Genomic DNA, 24421 nt, shown 5'->3' with positions numbered 1-24421 from the left:
AATTCCATGTAAATTCAAGTCACTCTACTCACTTGATTTTGACCTGTGTGATAATTCTCCACTTTTATGGTGTTATCTTTTTTATTTATAGCCTAAGGGGACAAGTGCATTTCCTAATGCCCACTTATTTTAATCATCTAGACGTTGATTTATTTCTAAGGCTCGTGTGATCTTGTCACGTTTTATTTATTTTTATCTTTTGTTTGTGGCTTGGTTAGGAACATGAAAATGTAAATGGATATGAACACAAATCTGTTACCCTCACTCAAATCAAGTAGTGGAGAATAAAATAAATGATATAGTGAAAAATTCCACCTATAAAGTTGGATAGCCAAAATAAATTATCATGCGACTCCAATCAAGTAGTGCATAATAAACTAAATGATATAATGAAAAATTGCACCTATAAAATCGTATAGCCAAAAGAAATTCTCATGTCGCTCCAAGCAAGTAGTGGATAATGAGGTAAATGATATAAAAAATTGCACCTATAAAATAGCCAGATGAAATTATCATGCTATGAAATATATAATCCATGGATATGATTTGTAAAGTAAAAGATTTCTGAATTATTAACATGAAATACTTTTTTGTATATGTGTTTGTGTTGTTTTAAAAGCACATGTCTAATAAAATCAAGGTTTTCACCTACGTGTTATGTGTTTGTTTGTTTCGGAGGATGGATTTAACAAAATAAATTAGTCATTGGAAGTTGAAAACCAATAAACTGTAACTCTTATTTTTATAGAAGTGTTCAGTAAAAATAGACTTTGGACATCTAAAATGGTCAAAAAGTTTTCCAATAGTTAACTTTCATGCAATATATAAACCATAATTATAGTAGACGCTTCGCGCGTGCACGCGCGCGCACACACACACTGACACACGCATATGTATATATATATATATATATATATATATATATATATATATATATATATAGAGAGAGAGAGAGAGAGAGAGAGAGAGTTATGTTCCAATGAGAACATTTTTACCGTGAAAACATTTGAGAACATTTTTTAGCCTATGAGTTCAAAAAACACGCACAAACTTAGTGACATCCTTCTTTGGTCCTGCCCTCTACCTAACACTGACTCCTCCTCCTGTTATGCCCCTTCGAAATTGACCCCGCCTCCTAGTGCTTTTCTTCTTCCCATGAACTTTCTTTTATGCACGATAGTTGTTCTAGAAATTCAATGCTCAAACTCAACAATCTGATCTTCCGAAGGTACTATCACTACTCCCTCTCTCTCTCTCTCACACACACACATTAGCACATTCTAGTTTGATTTCTACTCTGATAAGGAAAACAATGGATCTGATCGAATTACGAGTCAGATTCATGATATTGTGAAATCTGACATCGTTCCATTTATAATCATGAATCGTTTCTTCTTTATGCTAATTGTTGGTGTCAATGATAAATGAAAATAGTACGCTCTAGGGGTTGGATTGGAGTCTATTAGAGAGATGATGATCACTGTAGGATTTCATGCACACAAGGTGTTTGTCATACTGTCTGAAAGAACCTAATAAGTGTAAAAGTTGCATTTTATGTGAACATCCTTAACTTTGAACCCTCATTAAGTCAAACATTAAGGTCCTTAGGTTAAATTGAATTTCACATCTCAATATGCTAATGAGTAACCAAAAGTCATGTTAAAAGTGATAAACTTAAGGCTTAACCATTAAGTACTTAATAGAACACCAAAAGTGATTTAAAAGCTATTATGATCAATTTTCCCAAATCTATCCTCCAACTTCTAAAATTTGTGCAAGTTAGTAGGAAACTCTAAAAATCATGAGACTTATTTTCATGGAAATATTATAGTATCTAGTTTCTTCAAACTTTGAATCACATTTGGAAATTCCAAATCCTTGAGGGGTAAAATTGGCAATCTTCTCAGTTTGGTCCATTCTATCACAAATTTCATGCATTGTATTCAAAATAAATTCATCAGAACTCCAAATGTCAAAATTCCAAAGCCTATAGTTAGATATGGATGTATAGTTTCCCACATATAAAGGGTATGATGTAATTCTTAGTAGATTGGTACAGTTTATTCCAATAGTGTTGAGTGGTCCAGAATGTGACAACTTAAAGTTACTAACTTGTAGATTTAATATAAAATCAACCAAAAATCATTAGAACGAGATCTTTTTATTTTTGAAAAGATAAAAGAGGGAACTTTACCAATATTATTTTATCGAAATTTAATAATGGGTTGAAAGGTAAGAAAACTGATCCCAAAAGAGCACTACAATCAAAGATAAAATAAGAAAATATATACATGAGTTTTATAAAAGTAATACAACAAAACACAAGCTAAATAATGCTATAATTATTGTGTAGGTTCTCGGAAAGGAAACGATCCATCTTACTCAATCTAGCTAATTTTCAAGTTCAAGGAGGCGAGTTACACTAACTCTCCTATTATGTGTACGTAATCACATATGATTACATGTATCCAATCACATATGATTACATGTATCCAATCACATATGTTTTATATGGAACAAATTCGTTTTTGCATTTTTAATTCAATAAATTTTCTCATGTATTCAATCAAATGTATTATATGTATTCAATACCATGTGATTTATACTGACAAGATTCGTTTTCGCGTTCTCAACTTAATAATTGTTCTTTTTCCACATTAATCATATGTGATTAGATACATATAATCACATTTGATTATATATATATATATATATATATATATATATATATATGAGAATAATTGTTTAATCAAACACTTGAAAAGAAATCTTTTTCACATACATCATATGTGATTACATATATATAATCACATGTGATTAAATATAAGAGAACAACTAATGAATTGACAATGGGAAAATGCATTTTGTTTACATAAATCATATTTGATTAAAACATAGAATTACATGTGATTATATATGTCTAATCACATGTGATTTATGTGGATAAAATACATTCTTGTTATTCTTGTGTATTTAATCATATATGATTTTAGGTATCTAATCACGTATGATTTATTTAGACAAAAATCAATCTTATCCATATAAATCATATGTGATTAGATTCATATAATTATATGTGATTAGATATATTTAATCACATATGATTAATTTGGATAAAGATTTGTTTTCGTGTTCTTGGTTCAATATTTGTTATCATGTATATAATCACATGTGATTGTATGTATATCATCACATATGATTTTTACAGACAAGATTCGTTTTTCCAAATAAAATCATATGTGATTAGAAATATATAATCACATCCGATTAAATGTATTTAACCACATATGATGAAAATGGAAAAAAAAACAATTGTTGAATCGAGAACGTGGAAATGAATATTAGCCACACACATCATATGTGATTATATATATATATATATATATATATATATATATATATATATATATATATATAGAATCACATGTGATTAAATATAAGAGAACAACTAATGAATCGGCAACGCAAAAATGCATTTTGTTTACATAAATAATATATGATTAAAACATAGAATCACGTGTGATTATATGAATCTAATCACATACGATTTATGTGAACACAATTCATTTTTTCTTTGTCGATTCAATAGTTGTTCTCATTTATTTTATCACATGTGATTATATGTATAATCCTATGTGATTAAGTACATCAGCATAACTATTGAATCGAGAAGGAAAAAATAAATCTTGTCCACCTCAAATCATATGTGATTATATACATATAATCACATGTGATTATATGTATCCAATCACATATGATTTATGTGGACAAGATTCGTTATCATGTTGTCGATTCAATTATTGTTTTTTCTCAACTTTAATCATATGTGATTAAATATATCTAATCACAAGTGATTATATGTATCTAATCACATATGATTTATATGGAGAAAAAAGAATATTGTCCACATAAATCATATGTGATTAGATACATATAATCACTTATGATTTTATACACGAGAACAAATATTGAATCATATGTGATTAAATACATATAATAATATATTAATAAATACATTAGAAAATTTATTGAATAGAAAATACAAAAACAAATATTGTCCATATAAATCATTTGTGATTAGATATATATATATATATAAGTAATTATGCAGTCAAAACCACAAGAATAAATATTGTCTATATAAATCATATCTGATTAAATACATATAATCACACGTGATTATATATATCCAATCATATATGATTTATATGGTTGAGATTCATTGTCACATTCTCGATTCAATAATTGTTCTTTGTCCACTGTAATCATATGTGATTAAATACATATAATCATATGTGATTATATGTATCTAGTCATATATGATTTATACAAACAACAAATAATGATGACTATATAAATCATATGTGATTGGGTATATATAATCACATATGATTATATACACAAGAACAACTATTGAATCGAAAACACAAAGATAAATATTGTCCACATATATCGTATGTGATTAAATGCATATAATCACATATGATTATATGTATCCAATCATATATGATTTGTCTAGACAAGATTCATTTTCACGTTCTTGATTGAATAATTGTTTTTTTCCACGTTAATCATACGTGATGAAATACATTTAATCAGATGTGATTATATGCTTCTAATAACATATGATTTTATTTGGAAAAAACAACTATTGTCTATATAAATCATATGTGATTAGCTATATACAATCACATATGATTATATACACGATAGCAAATATTGAATCAAGAACGTGAAAAAAAATCTTTATCCACATTAATCATATGTGATTAAATACATCAAATCACATGTGATTATATGAATCTAATCACATATGATTTATGTATCTAATCACATATGATTAAATATAATTAAATACTTATAATCATATGATTAAATACTTATAATCATATGTGATTATATGTATCTAATCACTAAAGTTGACAAAAAAATAATTATTGAATCGAGAGCGCGATAATGACATATACGATTAAATATATCTGATCACATTTAATCACATATGATTATATGTATCTAAGCACATATGATTTATGTGGAAAAGATTCATTTTCATGTTCTCAATTCAATAATTATTTTTTGTCCATTTTATTCGTATTTGATTAAATACATTTAATCACTTGTGATTAAATACACGAGAACAACTATTGAATCATGAACACGAAAATGAATCTTGTCCACATAAATCACATGTGATTAAACACATATAATCACATGTGACTAAATACACATGTGATTATATGTATCTAATCACGTATGATTTATGTAGACATGATTTATTTTTGTTTTCTTGATTCAGTAGTTGTTCTTTTACAACTTTAACCATATGTGAATATTGTACATATAAATCATATGTGATTAAATATAATTAATCACATGTGATTATATTTATCTAATCACATATGATTTATGAGGAGATTGTTCATTTTTGCTTTCTCGATTCAATAGTTGTTCTCATTATGTAATCACAAGTTATTAGATTATATGTATTTAATTACATATAATCTTATGTGATTAAATACATATAATCACATGTGATTGTACATATAATCACATGTGATTATATGTATCTAATGACATACGATTTTTGTGGAGAAGATTCATTGTCACGTTCTCGATTTAATAATTGTTCTTTGTCAAATTTAATCATATGTGATTAAATACATGTAATCACATGTGATTATATGTATCTAATAACATATGATTTATTTGGACAATAATTATTTTTGCTTTTTTGATTCAATAATTTTTCTCTTGTATTTATTCATATGTGAATGTATTTAATCATAAACAATTTTTTTTTATAGATTATATGTGATTACATACATATATAATCACATATGATTATATTCACGGGAACAATTATTGAATCAAGAACACGGAAACAAATATTTTCCAAACAAATTATATGAGATTAAATACATATAATCACATATGATTAGATACACGAGACCAACTATTGCATCGAAAATGAGTAATAACTATTATCCAGATAAATCATATGTGATTAAATAGATATAATCACATGTGATTATACATATAATCACATGTGATTATATAGATTTAAGCACATATGATTTATATAAACAAGATTCGTTAAAAACAAATATTTTCCAAATAAATCACATATGATTGAATACATATAATCACATGCGATTAAATTATATGTGATTACATATATATAATCATATATGATTAGATACATATAATCACATGTGGTTATATGTATTTAACCACGTATATAAAAGTACATATAATCACACATGATTTATGTCATTATATGTATTCAGTCACATACAATGTTAGGGGCTATAGGTAATAGGTGGTGGTAATAGGTGATGGTGGTCGGTTGTAGTGGCGAGTGGTAGTGGTGGTGGTTTTGGTGGGTGATGGGTGGTGGTTGTGGTGACGAGCAGTGATAATGGGTGGTGGAGGTGGGTGGTGGTGATGGATGGTGGTGGTATTGATTGGTGGTGGTTGGTGGTAGTGTTGTGTGTTGGTAATGGTGGCGGGTAAATATAATCACATAAATCTTCTCAACATAAATCATATGTGATTAAATACATATAATCATATGTGATTAAATATATTAGTATAATTACTGAATCGACGGAAGAATAAATATTTTCCATATGAGTCATATGTGATTAAATATATATAATCACATGTGATTAAATACACAAGAATAACTATTGAATCAACACGTGAAAACAAATATTGTCCATGTAAATCATATGTGATTAAATACATATAATCACATGTGATTTAATACACAATGCCAATTATTAAATTAAAAATACGAAAATAAATACGGCCCACGTAAATAATATTTTATTAAATACATATAATCACATGTATTTATATGTATCTAATCACATATGATTTATGTGGACAGTATTCATTTTTGCATTCTCGATTCACTAGTTTTTCACGTGTATTTAATCAGATGTGATTATACATATATATATATATATATATATATATATATATATATATATATATATTTAATAACATATAAATCATATATGATTCGATACTAATCACATGTGACTCGATACATATAATCACATGTGTTTATATACAAGAGAAAACCTAATGAATAAAAAACCCAATAACAAATCTTTGTAGGTGGGGGTGGGGGTGGTGGCGGCAGGTGGTGGAGGCAGGGTGGTGGTGTATGGTAATGGGTGGTGGGTGGGTGGTTGCAAGTGGTGGTGATAGTGATGGGTGATGGTTTTAGTGGGTAGTGGGTGTAGGTGGTGGAGGTGGGTGGTGGGTGATGGCGGCGAGTGATGTTGGTTAGGTGGTGATGATGGTGAGTGGTGATGGTGGTGGAGAGTGGTGGTTGGTGGTGGTGATGGTTGTGGTGGGTGGGAGTTGGGTGGTGTTGGTGGTGGGTGTTAGTGGGTAGTGGATAGTGATGGGTGGTGGGTGGTGGTTGGTGGTGGTGGATAGTGATGGGTGGTGGTGGCGGGTGGTGGTTGGTGGTGGTGGTTATGGTGGGGAGTGGAAGGTGGTGGCGAGTGGTGATGGGTGGTGGTGGCGGGTGGTAGTGGTTGGGTGGTGATGGTGGTGGCGGGTGGTGGTCTGTGGTGTTGGTAGGTAGTGATGGGTGGTGGGTGGTGGTAGTGGGTAATGGTGGTGATGGGTGGTAGGTAGTGGTTGTGAGTGGTGGTGCCATGTGGTGGTGATGGGTGGTGGTGGCTGGTGGTGGTGGTTGGGTGGTGATGGTATTGGGTGGTGATAGTGGTGGCGGGTGGGGATTGGTGGTGGTGGTGGGTAGTGATGGGTGGTGGTTGGTGGTGGTGGGTGGTGGGTGGTGGGTAGTGATTGGTGATGGTGGCGGTGGTTGTGGGTAGTGGGTAGTGATGGGTGGTGGTTGGTGGTGGTGGGTAGTGATGGGTGGTCATGGCAGGTGGTGGTGGTGGTTGTGGTGGGTGGGTGGTGGTGGGTGGTTGGTAGTGATAGGTGGTGGGTAGTGGTTAGTGGTGATGGGTGGTGGCGGGTGGTGGTAATGGGTAGTAGGTAGTGGTTGTTGTTGGTGGTGGTGGGCGGTGGTGATGGGTGGTGGTGGCGGGTGGTGGTAGTTGGGTGACGATGGTGGTGGCGAAGTTGGTTGGTGTTGGTGGTGGTGATGGTAGGTAGTGATGGGTGGTGAGTGGTGGTTGGTGGTTGTGGTTAGTGATGGGTGGTAGTGGCGTGTGGTGGCGGGTGGTAGGTAGTTGTTATTGGTGGTGGTGGCGGGCGGTGGTGATGGGTGGTGGATGTGGGTGGTGGTGGTCGGGTGGTGATGGTGGTGGGTGGTGGCGGTGGTGGTGGGTGGTGGTTGGTGGTGGTGGTGGTTGTGGGTGGTGGTGGGTGGTGGCTAGTGATGGGTGGTGGGTGGTAGTTGGTGGTGATGGTTAGTGATGGGTGGTGGTGGCGCGTGGTTGTGGTGGGTGCCGTTGGTTGGGTGATGAGTGGTGTTAGTTAGTGGGTTTTTTAATTGTTTGTAATTATTTTTTGATTTATATTAATATTATTTTATAATTTTAATTAAAAAAAATTATGTTTTTCAAATTTGTTCTCAAATGCTCTCGCGATAAGAAATGTTCTCGATTGAGCGATCCCCTATATATATATATATATATATATATATATATATATATATATATATATATATATATATATATATATATATATATATAAGGTGCGGTTCAATAGAGAACCATAATTAATCAAGGAACCAAGGAACTAATCTTTTTTTCAAGTTTTAGAACTTAGTTTTTATCAAAAAAAAAAAAATGAAAAATACTAAAATTCATAACTTTTTATCTTTTTTTCCAATGATATAAAATTCGATTTTTTTTATATCAAATTTCACAATATGAATTTTTGAAAATTCACAATGTGAATCCGAAAAATATTTTTCACATTCACAATGTTAATATATGAATTTAGATATTTTTAGATTTTTTCGATAAAGAATAAGCTCTAGAATTGAAAATAAGGTTTGGTTCCTTGAATAACCAATAATTATGGTTCTCTATTGAACTTTCCCTATATATATATATATATATATATATATATATATATATATATATATATATATATATATAGGGTTAGGTTATATTGTTTTTGTTAAATATTGTGTGCCTATGTAAATGATTGTAGGCCAATCATTTACGGTATATTAAAAAAGTGATTTTCTTTTAATATTAAATAGAAAAAAAATCAAATAAATGAGCTTTAATCAATTGACCGGTCAATCAAGGGTAGAATGGTACATTGTTCGTCATCTAATAAGGAAACGGTTCCAATAATCCCAAATATCTCGCATACTCCGAAAATGAAAAACCCACTTCCTTCGGAGATTGAAAAACATTCTGATTTGTTGTAATCAATCTTCAAAATTGGAAGATCCTTTGAAGGTTTTTCGTACAAATATCGACATTTAACCCTAGAAGACGGAATCGGCATTTGAAGGCTTACATTAACGATATTCTGCAACAATGAGGAGTACACGATCAAGTTCATTCAAGTCAATTAAAGTTCAAGAACACAGCAGAAACGACCTTGAATCTTGAAGATGACAACGATGATTTCGTTGCTGAACCTGAAGGTAACATTTTTTTTGTGGTATTTAATGGTTTTTTAGTTCGAAAAACGTAGTATAGTTTAAGAGGTGTATTTGAAATCAGTTATGCATGTATGATTTGTGGTCTAGAAGAAGAATGTGTCATCTTTTGGTATTTTCTTAGGAATCGTTACCGTTAAGTAAAGTAAGCGTTGAATTTTGAACAGTATGATACAATGAAATTATGGTGTATGTTATTCTGCCAGAATGTTGTATTTATATGAAGATGAACATGGTTGTTATTCTGCTGGAATTAGTCTACATGATTTTTTAGTTAAAATTATAAACTAAATTTCTCTATACAAGTAGTTAATTAGCATGTTATGAAGATTTTGAATTCTAATGGAATCAAAGTTTGTAGATGATTAATGACTTAAACTGAAAAAATCATAATTCTTGTATATGGAATAAGTTTACATGTGTAATATTCTAGTAGAAGGTAATATTGTATATGAGTGTGTCTACCAGGTCAAATGAATCTGGTAGAATTCTAAATCAAAGTGTATTTGATTCTTGTAGAATTAATGTACTTGTTTTATTAGGTAAATTTGTAATGAAGGTTTCTCCATCTATGTAGTTAATTAGCATGGTATGAAGATGTTAAATTCTAATGGAATCAAAGTTTGTAGATGAGTAATTACTTAAACTAAAACAATAAGAAATCTTATATATTGGAAAAGCTTAAATATGTAATATTCTAAATGTACGTAATGTTGTATATGAGGTTGAATATCGATTATGTGATTCTGTTAGAATTCTAAATTAAAAGTATTTGATTATCGTAGAATATTTTAGTAGAATACTGTTTTAGTGGGGTATGGTTCAGAATAAAATTTATGATGTTTTTGTAGTGTATTTTTATATTCTGTTAGAATAAAATTTACTTTTTATTCTGTTTGAATGGGAATTTTCTGTGTATGATGGATATGTTTTAAAACATTAATACCAAATATCTAATACTAAACATTATACTATCTATTGTGTGTTATATCAGAACAAATTCAGGAAGAAAAACATGTGAACCGAGAAAGAAGGTCAAAGAAAAAACTTGATAAATCAGTTGAACGAAAGACAAGCCCTAAACCTTTAAATGCACTACTTTTGGAAAGAGAGATAAGGTCAAAGAGGCAATTTGATAGAGTTCCAATTGTAAAACATTTAAAGAATAAGGGAATTGTTGAATCTATCAAAGAGGAACAAGAAGATAATGTTATAAAAACAAATAAGGAATACGCACCTAGTTTAAGATACCTTCCAACCAGAATGAAATGTGATAACATCACTGCAGTTGTTATGGGAATGTCGCCGGAACAGAAACAAGCAATCTTGAAAATGGGTTTTGGATCAATTCTGCAAGTGAATATTACAAGTTATCCGGGACAACTAAGCTACTATCTTTTAGATGTGTATGATGCAGATAGTAAAAGACTTGTCCTACAAAACTCTGTTATTGAGATAACAGAACAAACAGTGCATGATATGATGGGGTTGCCAATTGATGGAGAAGACATCAATGAGTTACCATTGTGTGATAAGGGAAATGAAATTCCGGAAGAATGGAGGGGACAATATACATGTGATAAGTTTGATGGTGAGGAGTATTTAAGAATGATTCAAGCTACAACAAAGGATAGTTTGATGTTTAGGCTGAATTTTTTGGCATGTTTTGTTAACAACTTCATAGAGTCAATGTTGATGGGAACAAATCAAATAAAAGTGGTAAGGAAGTTGGTATTGGTAGAAGACTTTTCAAAGTTAAATTGGTGTAAATACATGCTTGATTGTTTGGGATCTAGAAAAAAACTATGGAAAAGGGATGACAAATCAAGCTACTACAGTGAGCCTATTACACTCCTGATTGCAAGTTTGAAATAGTTTTATTTGAAAATATATATTTGGTATCGATTTATTATTGATGTATTGATTAAGTTAATGGGGTTTTTTTAAAGTTGGTGTACGTGTATAACATGAAGTATTCTATCAAGTTAGACAAAAGGCTTCCTTTTATTGGGCATATTAATGGTGCTAAATTATTAGATATCCAGCGATTGGAAATCAGTTTGGGAGGGTTCGGGAGGCAATTTCGGCATGACCATGATGATGTCGATATGGCAGATGAAACAGGAGGTGAAGAACAACAAATGCTAAGCTTTAAGAGGGATTTTGGAGATGAGGAGGTAATATTATGGTAGACTATAAATTACATATTCTGAAATTAATATGTAATTGTATATTCTTGTAGAATATAAAGTACATATTCTTGTAATGTTATTAATAATTAATTATATGTATTGCAGGCATACGCTATAGAAGGAAAAAACTAATGTCAGCAATCAGTGGGGATAATATGGTAGGAAGAAATATAAGAGAAGCTGTTGATAATGCTGCAAAGTATGATGATAATGACAAAAGGGAAAAAAGTATTCCTAAAAAGGCAAACATATTTCATTCCCCCTATATTGAAAGAATTGTTAAGGTTGGGGAGAAATTGACTAAGGATGAAATAGGGATATGCAATTCAGTTTTTGCATCTAAAAGAGAGGATGGGTTCGTGTGTATATATATATATATATATATATATATATATATATATATATATATATATATATATATATATATATATATATATGTCACCTATTATATTTCTATAATTTTGAATTGAATGTATTTAGATTGATTTTATACAAAAGTTTTGTCACAGGGATGAGATTTGGGACATTGGAACAGGTCATTTGTTGCACCATGGGTTTGCATATCAATTCAATCATGGAATGATTTTGCATTCTAAAATAATTGATTCTTGGTCTGCATATTTAAATGAAATGGAGAACTACAAGAATGAATCATCGCTTTCGAGATTTTTCTTCGATACAACTATTGTGGTATGAATTTATTTTGTAAACGAATTTTAAATTAAAGTTTATTTTTGTATACTTTATATTGTTGTTGATGTGGGTTTTTTTTTCAGACAGAAGAGATATTGAATGAGCTAAACTCGGAAGATATGAAATATAGGCTTTTTGCTACTCTACTGCGAATCTACACTAAGAAATTTGATGTGAAGCCAAGTTTTAAAGATGTTGCACTTGTAAGTTTATTTAATAAATGTAATATTTGTGGCATCAATTAATATTAAATTAACTTCTTCTGTTATTGTGTACAAGGTTTTCTTCCCAATAGTTGATGATGGGAAGTATTACTTACTCATCTTTGATCTGAGATCAAGTTTGTACTACATAGTAGATCATGTGAAGAGAACAGGAACTTTGGAAAGAAAGTATGGCATGATACCAAACCTGGTGGTAAGATAATCAATGAAATTCTGATCATTACTTTTTCATTGTAAGGAATATTATAAGACTATGTTTGATGTATTTGTTGTATTTAAGGACAGAAAAAACTGTTTTGCAACTACTTGACATCACAGGATCATCCAATGGAAAAAACGCTAACTTTTAAGGTGGGATGAGTGATGAACATATCTTGGCAAGTCGAAAAAGCTTGAACGGAATGTGGAATATACCTCATGAGGCATATGGAAAGTTACATGGGGGAAAATGAAGGGTGTTGGGAGTGTGGTCTTACAGGTAAAATGTCTGCTGATGTGAGTGCTACAATTAAGTTACGGACAAAATACATGGCAAGATTGTTGACAACTGATTTCAATAAGTTCAAGAATATGATAGTTAAAGATTTTGAAGCGTTTCGTAAGCTTGATATTTTGGAACAAGATATGCTTCTTCGAGAGTTAGCTGAAAATAGGAAGAAAAAAAGAAAAACAAAGGTTCGTAGATAAGAATTTGGAGTGGTAGTTAAGTTCTTTTAAGATAAACTTTAACATGGCACGGGCTGAACTTTTTTTTTGTGGTTGTTCAAAAATGACTCTGCATTATGTTAGATGTTTGAAAAAGTAGTTTATCTATCAGAAGTTATGAAGTAATGCTAACAGTATTTAAGCTTATGTCTTATAATGGAATATTAATTTTTGTATAAAGGTTGTGTTGATGCATTGTTTAAATTCTGCGATGATGATGTTGTGCATTGTTCATATAATGGAATATTAATTTCCATATAAAGGTTGTGTTTGTCTATCAGAAGTTATGAAGTTTTTTAAAATATACTTCAAGGTGGTTGTTAATATTGTATGTGTTGATGTATTTTTTTTGTAGTAATGTTGTTAATATAATTCTAGATTGTGGTTAATAATGTTGTGTGACTAGACTGTTTTTTACAGTTTTTATGATAATGATACAATGTAGTAATTGTTATAATTCTGGTAGAATAGGTTATAGTTTTTTCATTTTATATTACTTAGGTGTAGATGACGATTGGATCTTCAGTATATTGTACCCTTTTTGAAATTAAGTATGTGTGTTTACATGTATAACACATAAAAATCTACAATCTAAAATTCTTTTAGAATTGTTGTCTTTAGTAAATATGGAATCTTTTTAAGTATACTGAACCCTGTTTGGCTGTTTTTTATATTTTTTTGAAGCATATATAATAGATTTATATTGTTATTATTTTATCAGAATACGTTGTAGTTTTTATTATTTGTTAATTGGATGTAGATGAGAAACGTATATTTTTGGTTTCATGTACCCTTTTGGAAATTAAATATGTGTGTAAATGTATAATTCGTAAAAGATAAAAAAATGTTATAAAGAATACTTGTATGTAAATTGGCTGCAGATGAAAAATGTATGTTTATATATAAAATTCTGTTGGAATGAATAAGCTTACGTAATATATAGATTGTAGACATTCTTTGTATACCATACTAAACAATAAAACATTTTTGTTAAGGTTAAAATCAATTTTAAAAAGATTGAAAAAAGTTGTATATCTTTCTGTAATTAAGGTAAGTAATGAATTTATACAATTGATGGATTGATTTTTTGTATTACGTTTTATGATTATTTTCAAGTTATAAGAAAAGATTGATATTGTTATATTGATTGACAACATCATCGTCACTAGCAATCAAGGTGAATACTTTATTAAACGATATAAAAGATAACATTAAATGTGAATCGACAAAATTAAAATGAAATGTCATTCTACTAAAACCAATTAAAAAACAAACAAGGAACTTATTTCTTGGCGTTCTTTTGAGGACAATTTCTTTTGTCATGATGAACCATCTGTTCACATGTAGCACATTTTCTCTTAGGTTTCGAGCTTTCTTTGTCAATCACCTCTTTTGTAGATTTTAATATTTTCCCATGACTACCGCAGCCTTTGTTACGAATATCTATAGGATTCTGAATGTCACCAACATCAGATACTACATCAGGACCAACCACGCCTAGAAGCTTCTAGAAGTGATCTGCTCTGGTCGATAGATCCTGATTTGGACAATCGTCTACGAATTTGTTTTTCAACTTATTCTGCTCATCAAGGTATAACTTTAATTTAGCTGCATCATGGCTCAAAAAAGACACATAACGATCAACAGTTGAAAAATTATCAATAGCAGTCATGTCGGAATTAGAATTGTCAAAAGAACTATTGAAGCGTCTTTTCAGTAATTCTGTTGGAATAACATCCCTATGCCAATGTTTCAAAATGTACTTTTCAGGAATTTTTTCGATGCCATAAAACTTAAACACACAGAATATGTGTTTGCATAAGATCCCTACATGTTCAAAATGCATACAAGTACATTTGAATGAACCATCTTTGGTTGAGTGTGTGACCTGGAATATGTAAGATGATTAGTGAGAATGTTTAAGTTGTAATTTTTTAGTGTTTAAATGCAAATGGTAAAATGACAATTAATGTGAAAAAAAAATATACCGTGTATTCAGTATCATGTATAAGACAATCGTAATTGTATTCCTCATCTTTTTCATCAACATCGACATCATTTGTTTGCCTAATAGTTATGTTGTTTTTTCTCTCCAGAACAATAATTGTATCAACATCGTTGGAAGATATCACATTCTTTTGGAAACAATTATCTTCAGCTCTTGATATCTCTTTTTGAACCTGATAAAAAAACTTGCATGTATATACATTTGAAGCATGAGGTTCATTTGGACTACGGGTAATGAATTTAGGAAAAGTGGTGGTCGTATTAAAATCGTTGAGAATTTGGTTATGTCGTTGTCGTTCCATGACTGATTTAAATGTCATCATAAACATGACAAGATAAGACCTAGTTAATGTGGTAGTTTGAAATGACCAATTATGACTTTCAGACAGCGATGTAGTTCGCGTAAGACCAGACATTGGAATGTGCGTGAAAAATGCAGGGATCCAAGATTTTCGCAAACCATACATGGTATTCATCCAACTGTTATCAGTAATTTTAAACTCCTCCAACATCAGACGCCATACATTCTCGAACTCATGTGGTTCCAGCTTATAATTCCAAATTATAGAGTGAAAATGCTTTCAAAAATTTTGATTGGTGGTTGCATCTTCAATTGATAAAATCTATATAAATTGATTATGTTTGAATATGATGAAATAAAGGTAGAATATGAAAAAATAATAGTAGAATCATAACAGAAAGTAAGAGTTAAAGTAATTGATTTTGTTAAAATCAATTGATTCTGTCAGAATATGAGAAATAGGAAGAAAAAGTAATTGTATAATTATAGCAAAAATTAAGAGTTAGCTGAATTGATTCTGGTAGAATATGAGATAATGAAGGTAGATGATGAAAAAATCAATGAAACCTTATCTATAGCTTTTTTCAAAGCTGGATTGATTCTTCGTTATATGCCACATACATAACCTATGATGTGCCAACGACGAAACCTTATCTATAGCTTTTTTCAAAGCTAGATCTTGGTCAGATAAAACCAATTGAGGTTATTTTCTAAAAGCTTTCAAAAAAGCTGTAAGCAACCATTCATAAGAAACTCCATCTTCTTTAGTTAAAAGTCCAACACCAAATGTTACACAGTTTTTGTGATTATCGATTCCAGTAAACGAAACAAAAACCATGTCATACCAATTTTAAAAATAAAATATTAGTTTACGTAACTGAAAATAATGAAATTCTTAGTGAAAAGTATAAAAGGTTAGAAATACTTATTCATGCTGAATGTGGCATCGAGTGATACAACGTCTCCGAATGAATTGTAGTTATAATTTGCTGTTTCGTCAGCCCAGAATAGAGCATTCAGTCTCTTGTTCAACACTTTATACTCAAAAGTAAATGATGGGACATTTTTCTTCCTGTCATTCATCTTGTCAACAAGGAATTTCACGTCCCTCCCACATATGTAACAATTAAGATTCCTCCTAGCATTCTTGAAATCAGAAACGAATCCACCTCGAACCGAAGGATAAACCTGAAGAGCACTATACAGTCTATGTGCTTTTATAGGACCAATGTTTTGTTTTGACAAATTATTAATGAAAATTTCTTGGGAATAATGAAGTTTTCTTTTTGAACGAGATAAGTGCATATTGCCCTTGCTAAACAATTCATGATTATGTTGTTCTACAAAATCACTCACGACATATCTAAGAGTACTGGGAATTATTTCTAAAACAACATTCGCTTTACAATTCCTGCTAAATAAATCTTTCCTTTTTTGAGTCTTTTTATGCTGACTGTCTAGAGTATCTACGTTACTAGTATTTGGATTACCTTCCCGATTGCACACAAGATTTCTTTTTGTAATAATCTCATTTTTCATTTTTTGGACTCTTCCAAGCCTGACATCAAAACCAGATTCTAATGCATATTTTCTATACGTTGTTTCTGCTTCACCATATGAATTAAATTTTGATGAAACTTTTGGTTTGATGTCGTCTGAAACAATCGGAGTCCAATACATGGTGCCACCAGGAGAAACATAATCATGAGTAACATGTGGTTGTCCTGCTTAAACATAGCAAATACAAATTATTCTGAAAGAATTATTTAAATATTAAATACAAAATTACAATATCCTGAATTGAATTTAGTACCTTCACTGAAATCAATATTAAACTCTGTATCTTCATGAGTAACATGTGGTTGTCCTTCTTAAAATAACAAATACAAAATCATTCTGAATGAATTATATAAATACTATTATCAATGAATTTTATTTTTTCTGTAAAAACTTCAATATAATAAATTGAATTTAGTACCTTCACTGAAATCAATATTAACCTCTATGTTTTTGATCAACGAAATGATTTTCGTCTTCTGCATTATTTGCGTCCTCTGTATGTTCATCAATGAAATATTAACATTTAACATTAAACATGTTTGTTACAATATAGAATCTAAAATACAATGAAAAATTAAACAAAATATTAAACAACTCACCTAAATTAGGATTATTGCTTTCTCCTATTTGAAATCCGCCATTATATAGTCTATCATTATCAGTAAAATCGAAATCTTCAATTCCATCGTCATCATCACTAGCCAAATAATGTTCCTCATAAATATGATTACTGACATCTGGTTCTTGATCTCCCATTGCTAAGAAATTCCGATAGCGTTTGTAAATGCTTTGTAAGTTGAAGAACTAAAATATTATAAACTGTCATACAAACCAGATATGGGTGAAAACCGATTCTATGCAAATTAAAAGCCTTGATATTAGGGATCATTGTTAAAAATAAATGATTCCGATTTGCTTTTTTTCAAAAACATGATAAAGAAGAAAATATTCATAAGATATTATATTCACATTCAAAATATAAAAAATTTCAACAGTACATTAAATTAATTACTTCACAATATTATGAACCCCCAATATTATTATGTATTTTAAAAAAAAAAGGTTGCAAAATATTTTATTAACGACATAATTCTATTAGAATGGTATATATCAATATGGATTCCAAAACTCTGCATGCTATCATAATGAAATAATTCTGTCAGAATACTTTTGCAAATATGACTTATAAAACTTATCAATTTGTGTTAGCTCCAATCAATGCACACATTGAATATCATTCTGTTAGAATAATAAATAGATATCACTAACAATAAATGTTTACAATTCCCAAATTTTAACATTATGTGTGTTGATTTTGTTAAACATCAAACAAATTGAATGAAATTTATTGAACATTGTTTTTGACATAATGTTGGAATGAAAACTGTAATGTTTTACTCTGGTATTCTGTTGGAATGATAAACTATATGATCATATGAAACATAAATATAGCAGAAAACACGAACATCTTATTAGTTTGAACCATAATAATTAAAGAAAGCCACGCATAGAATTGATCAAACGACTACTTTATTACACTAATCTGAAACTTAATAATACCATATAATTCATCAAAAACATACTTTTATTTTACTGAAATCAAACTAAATAATATCTAAAAACGACCAATTTGATGAATTTCTTGTAGATCTATGATTTCTTCAATCCAAAAGGACAATTCCTGCTATCATGACCAACTCCAAAGCATGTTTTACATCGTCTTTTTTTCTTCACAACTTCGTTCACCGGATTCTTGGGATCATTTACATTACCCAGCACCTTCTCGGGATTTTGATATTCATTATCCTAGAAGATTATCAAATTTCATACATATGTATATGTAAAAACAGAAAAAGTGTGTGGGGGGGACGTTTGAAACAATATCTTCGTTATCATCTACAGATGCTGGTAAATATGTAGCAATACCTGGTTCCGATTTCCAGTATGAACATCCATTGAATGTGTAAAACAAATTGATTAACAACTAATAGAATCGACAATTGTGATCTGTGTTTGGGGGGGGGGGGACGGTAGAATCGATTATATAGTGAAAAATAAAATAAAGATAACTAAATCAATCATAAATCATTGCCTAATATAAAGGGATAAGAATCAGACTAAATAAAGAATTAAAATGAAAGATTACAGAATTACCCTCATGGATTAAATAAATTAATTAATAATTTGCAAAATTGTGATTGGTGCATCCATGCACACAATACTTGTTGAAAACATTTGGACCTAACTCTCTCTCTCTCTCTCTCTCTATATATATATATATATATATATATATATATATATATATATATATATATATATATATATTAGAGAACCTTTGGTTTTTTACGAACGGTACACGTCATCAAAAGAGCATCCATATAAGTAAATCCAGATTTCATTTAGGTCGGATAATTTTTGGTCCATTATCTTTAAAAAATTGGCTATTATATTAAGGCTCTGTGGATCCAACAAAATAAATAACTTTGGTCTTTAGTAGCTTGTTCCACATTGGGTGCACCTGTCCTCCCCTACTCATGTATTCCCATACGACATCAATTTCAATTATTTGTGAGAGACATGTGATACCATGTGTCCATTTTTTCTCTTTCACCGTCCTATCCCATTGTTTCCTCTTATTTCTCCTATAATATGGAGGATACTACATGCTCCTCCTCTTCATAAGCTAGAACCACTATACCCCGTTGTTATTTTCCCACGTCTCCGCCAACGAAACCCACTACGAAGGTCGCTACTTTTTTCTATCCTTAATCCCATATGATCCTTCCCTTGCTGCTGCAAGTTCATATACATAGATTTATGATTAACATAAGTCATTTTTCTCAAAATTAGGGGTTTATTATATAAACTATGTCACCCCGAAGGCTTCGTGGTTTGGTTCTTTACTCAAAGAAGGAAGGGTTCTCCCGATTCCCTTGTTCACGTAATCACTTTTGATGTTCTAAGTTTTTTTAATTTTCCATCTGCTATCTTTTTGCATTTTACATATATTATGCTTTCATATATGCCATTTCCCATGACTAATTGGATTTCTCTTCTTCGACAGGTTTAACACCCAATTCCTGATTTCTGTTTTGGCCAGACTCATGGCATGAGCATTGGGTTGTTCATGGCATGTTTTTTTGGTGAATGTCATGACCTGCCATTCCATACACACGACATGACCATACTAAAGAATGAAACATGAAGTCTTGTCCTTTAGACCCTATTTGAATGAACTAACCCCTAAGGTTTTCCTTATTTGACAACCTTCACTCTCTTAAAGCAACCCTTGCCATAACCCTTACCCCTCTTAGTGTCGTGTGAGCGTATTTTGTTCTTTTGGTGAGTTCTTAAAGATAAGGTCATGGCTTTTGGTACAAGATAAGTTGTCTCTAGCGACGCTACTGCACTCCTTTTATCTTTTGGATCTTGCAAATGTATAAAGTCTCAAACTTTGTGATTTTATCTCATTACATCTAGTTTTTAGGGGAATTTTATGATCAAATTGGTCCTAAAACCCTTGTGTTCAATAAGTTTAATGAACTTTCGAGCTTCTTAGTTATGTCAAGCTCCTGGACCACTCATGTTGGAGAAAAAGGGCTTGCATGTGCTTACTATGAGTCCATGTACATGTTATGACCTTTTTCAATATTCATTGGACTTATGGTTTAAGATCTTGAATTATTAAGCTGTCTAAATGGATAAAGTTGTAAACTTTATCTTTTTACTCCCGTAAGAGATTCATATATGATTTATTGAGCCTTGATCTATAAAGATTAAGCACGTAATGGAAAGTGGGATCTTGTTTGAACATCACAACACAACATATAGCAGCTTGTGGTGTGATCTAGGATTCTGTTCGAGACTATTTTTCACACAGTGGTTGTCACACCCCCAAACTAAGGATGGCGGAAACGTCCAGGAGTGGAGGACTTCATGTAGAGTATCACAACAACGAGTATAATAGTGCTCAAAGTAAATACAACCATCATAAATATAATTGAAAAAGTTACACCAAAGTATATGTTTACATGATTCGAATCAATTACATTATGATACAAAATAAACTGTTTAACGATTTATCGTCCCATCCTCAAAACGTGGTTGAATTCCTGATTCATTGAATTCCTGAGAATACAAGTAGTTTGAAAAAGTGTCAACACAAAGGTTGGTGAGTTCATAAGCTTTTGACAGTAAGAGTTTGAAATTCGATCTTTGTAAGAAGATGTATATCACCAAGAAAAATCCAATATTTTCCTTATAGAAGTTATGTAGTCCTAAATACCAGAACCGAAATGAATATGTAATTTGTCATACTTAAAGATATAATTGTGGTTTTAAATCGACATAAAACCCCTTTTAGATTTGAGAAAAATCCCGTAATGAATGATGTGTGATCTTAAATACCAAGACTGAAAATATACCATAATATCTGTAATTATTGATATAAAAAGTGATTTTAAATTAACATAAAACCTCTTTTGATTTATGCAATTCCTGTAAACAAAATGACATTTGTCACCCGCAGACCTGCAGGTCCGGCTGTAGCTAGCAGCGAGGTGTGGGGTGTCAAACCCAATATAGATCTATACACAACTATCACGTTCTCCCTCCAGGAGACTCTGATTATAACTAGCAGGAATTAGATTCTGTACTCGGACGTACGGACGAGAATGTCTCACAATTTAGGTTAACAAGTTGACGTGTGGTGTGCATAAGTGTAAAACCTTTTCCTGTGGGAATAAAAACTTTCCAAATTGTGTTTGTTGTGTTAATGGAAACATAAATCAAACCTATTATAGTTTATCCCAAAACGTTTGTAAAGTATGGAAATTCTTTTATGAAAACGCTTTTGTAATGAATTTACACTTAACGTAATGAAAGTTTCCTTTTGTATAAATGTACCCTTCTGAAAATATATTTGTATTATGTAATGTATCATAAACTATACCTACTATAGTCTATCAAAAACAAGGGTAGAAATAGTAAAGTACATAAACTATACTTAACATAGTTTAATAATGCATTTGTATGTAATTGTGTATTTTAATTATAACACTTGGTTATTTCTATGTATTATCTAGTGAAATTTCATTTGCTAACGAATGTATAACTAGATATGAATACAAAATAAATATCACATACTATGATAACACATAATCATATAATGATATATATACCTTGCTCAACATGTTACAAGGTGATATGAAATTTATTGTGTTTTTCTATTTATAACAATTTTTGTAACTGTTATTGGAAAATTTGTAGAAAAATCATAAAATGTCCAAATCAAGTTCTGTAACTTCTGAGAGTTTGGAAAATGAGTCTAATTAGTTCATAAATTTTTCCATAATTTTTAGGGACCTCTAACCTGTGTAACCAAGTCCATAATCACAGACTGGTCCGGATTGGTGTTTGAGATGATAGGCAGTTTTGTAAAAATGACCATAAATTGTAGAAAAATTGTGTGGAGATGTGAAAGTAGTCATTTTAAAGCTAAGAACTGGAACTACTTACACCTAAAACAGTTTTGTAAACAAAAATGTTTAAGTTGTCCAAAACAGTCCGTGAATGGGGTCCAAATTTTCTGATGTAGGCTGTTAGGAAAGTTTAGTTTTGTTCTTGTTGTTTTACTTGTATTCCCCCCCCCCCCCCCCTCAAAACTTGAGAAAACAATGAAAATGTAGGGGTATGAACTCACCTTAAGTGATTTCAGTAGGTAAGTGTTGAAGAAGAGAAGTGTTCAACCCAAGAACACTTGAAAAATCACTTGAAGATTCGAAGATCTAACACAATTATGAGAGAGTTTGTGTAAGATATCCATGATTCGAGTAGAAAGAAGTGAAATAATCATAAAGAGAAGGGATTATTCTTACCAAATGTGGAGGAAAATCCCAAGATCAGCCCTCAAATCTCGAGTTCTAGAGAGGGAAAATGAGGGAGAAAAGAGTTTGCTCTTTTTGGTGAAAAGAGAGAAAATGAGAGAAATGAGGAGAGAGGAGGCTTTTCTAGCCTTTGACCAATTGTGGGGTTGGAAAAAGGTGGGAAAAGTACAATGAAATGACTAGGTAAGGGCTGATGGAGAATAGTGACATGGAGTGGGTGATGGAGGTTGCTTATGTCATAAAATAAAGGAAAGTCAACACTCCATCTTTGTACTTCACCTACTCCCTTTTGGATAAAGTTTTATCCTTAAAAATGTGATTAATTAATAGTTTAGGGGCCTTATATGTTAAAATAAAGTTTTGGGTGAAAATCCCGTGCTAAAACAATTAAAAACGGGCTTAAAACACGAATTTAATCGAAAACCGGGAGAAAAAGGCTTCCCAGCGAGGCCTCTCGGTCCTAGGCCGAGGTTCGGTCCCTAGGCCGAGGTTCGGTCATGGTGGTTGCTGAGCCGGATGCGAGATGCGAACCAGGAGCGAGAAGCGAAGGGTCCTAGGCCGAGGGTTCGGTCAGAAGCGAAGCTCAGAAGGGAAGGTTCGGTCCTCGGTCCTCAGAAGAGAAGGTTCGGCAAGCCATCAGAAGGGAGGGTTCGGTTAGTCATCAGAAGAGGAAATGGTCAGAACCGAAAGGTGCCAAACGTTCGGGTTCGGTTGAGCAGCCTTCGGCTCAGAAGGTTTCGGTTCCTGAGAGGGGTTTCGGTTCCTTAAGTCCGTTTTTCGCGTGGACTTCCGTTTTTGGGCTGTTTTCGCCAAATTCGTGGGTCGGGATGCCCCGAGTGATTATAGAGAGTTGGGAGAGATTTCGAGAGAGATTTGAGAGAGATTCCACATATTCAGAGAGATTTGGGAGAGATTTGACATACTTGGAGAGATTTCACATACAAAGAGATATTTGGGAGAGATTTCACATTCTTAGAGAGATTTGGGAGAGATTTGACATACTTGGAGAGATTTCTCATTCAGAGAGAGATTTGGGAGAGATTTCACATACTTAGAGAGATTTGGGAGAGATTTGACATTCTTGGAGAGATTTCTCATTCAGAGAGAGATTTGGGAGAGATTTCACATACTTAGAGAGATTTGGGAGAGATTTGACATACTTGGAGAGATTTCTCATTCAGAGAGAGATTTGGGAGAGATTCCACATACTTAGAGAGATTTGGGAGAGATTTGACATACTT

At 31.6% G+C, this 24421-nt stretch overlaps 2 protein-coding genes and 1 long non-coding RNA gene across 3 annotated transcripts; 2 read left to right on the top strand and 1 right to left on the bottom strand.

Annotated features, from left to right (window-relative positions):
- Nucleotides 1–9145: 9145 nt before the first annotated feature.
- Nucleotides 9146–12161, top strand: LOC145062875 (uncharacterized). Its single transcript, XR_013687758.1, has 3 exons — nt 9146–9598; nt 10608–11790; nt 11911–12161. It is a non-coding gene; the product is annotated as an uncharacterized LOC145062875 (long non-coding RNA).
- A 162-nt stretch (nt 12162–12323) lies between these two features.
- On the top strand, nt 12324–13372 carry LOC145063299 (uncharacterized). The gene is made up of 4 exons (XM_079010888.1): nt 12324–12495; nt 12582–12701; nt 12778–12915; nt 13041–13372. The coding sequence occupies exons 1-4, from the start codon at nt 12385–12387 to the stop codon at nt 13080–13082; spliced, it is 411 nt and encodes a 136-aa protein (XP_078867014.1). The 5' UTR covers nt 12324–12384; the 3' UTR covers nt 13083–13372.
- Nucleotides 13373–14709: 1337 nt separating this feature from the next.
- LOC145064181 (uncharacterized) lies at nt 14710–18051 on the bottom strand. Its single transcript, XM_079011681.1, has 7 exons — nt 17895–18051; nt 17736–17789; nt 17549–17605; nt 16693–17459; nt 15416–15607; nt 14986–15315; nt 14710–14880 (listed from the first exon to the last, which is right to left on the bottom strand). Exons 1-7 carry the CDS (start codon nt 18049–18051, stop codon nt 14710–14712), a joined length of 1728 nt encoding a protein of 575 aa, XP_078867807.1.
- Nucleotides 18052–24421: the final 6370 nt, after the last annotated feature.

The sequence above is a fragment of the Lactuca serriola genome, chromosome 7 (assembly GCF_051521515.1).
Source record: "Lactuca serriola cultivar US96UC23 chromosome 7, Lser_US96UC23_V15, whole genome shotgun sequence".
Classification (NCBI taxonomy): domain Eukaryota; kingdom Viridiplantae; phylum Streptophyta; class Magnoliopsida; order Asterales; family Asteraceae; genus Lactuca; species Lactuca serriola.
The sequence above is the reverse complement of the archived record's forward strand: the minus strand, read 5'-3'. Positions and strand labels throughout refer to the sequence as shown.

Excerpts from the sequence above, each read along its gene's own strand:
- LOC145064181 (XM_079011681.1), bottom strand. The coding sequence starts at position 18,051 with ATGGGAGATCAAGAACCAGATGTCAGTAATCATATTTATGAGGAACAT. Across the intron at positions 17,790-17,894 it reads AAGCAATAATCCTAATTTAG|AGGACGCAAATAATGCAGAA; the intron begins GTGAGTTGTTTA and ends ATGAACATACAG. Across the intron at positions 17,606-17,735 it reads CGTTGATCAAAAACATAGAG|AAGGACAACCACATGTTACT; the intron begins GTTAATATTGAT and ends TGTTATTTTAAG.
- LOC145063299 (XM_079010888.1), top strand. The coding sequence starts at position 12,385 with ATGATTTTGCATTCTAAAATAATTGATTCTTGGTCTGCATATTTAAAT. Across the intron at positions 12,496-12,581 it reads TCTTCGATACAACTATTGTG|ACAGAAGAGATATTGAATGA; the intron begins GTATGAATTTAT and ends TTTTTTTTTCAG. Across the intron at positions 12,916-13,040 it reads GCATGATACCAAACCTGGTG|GATCATCCAATGGAAAAAAC; the intron begins GTAAGATAATCA and ends TTGACATCACAG.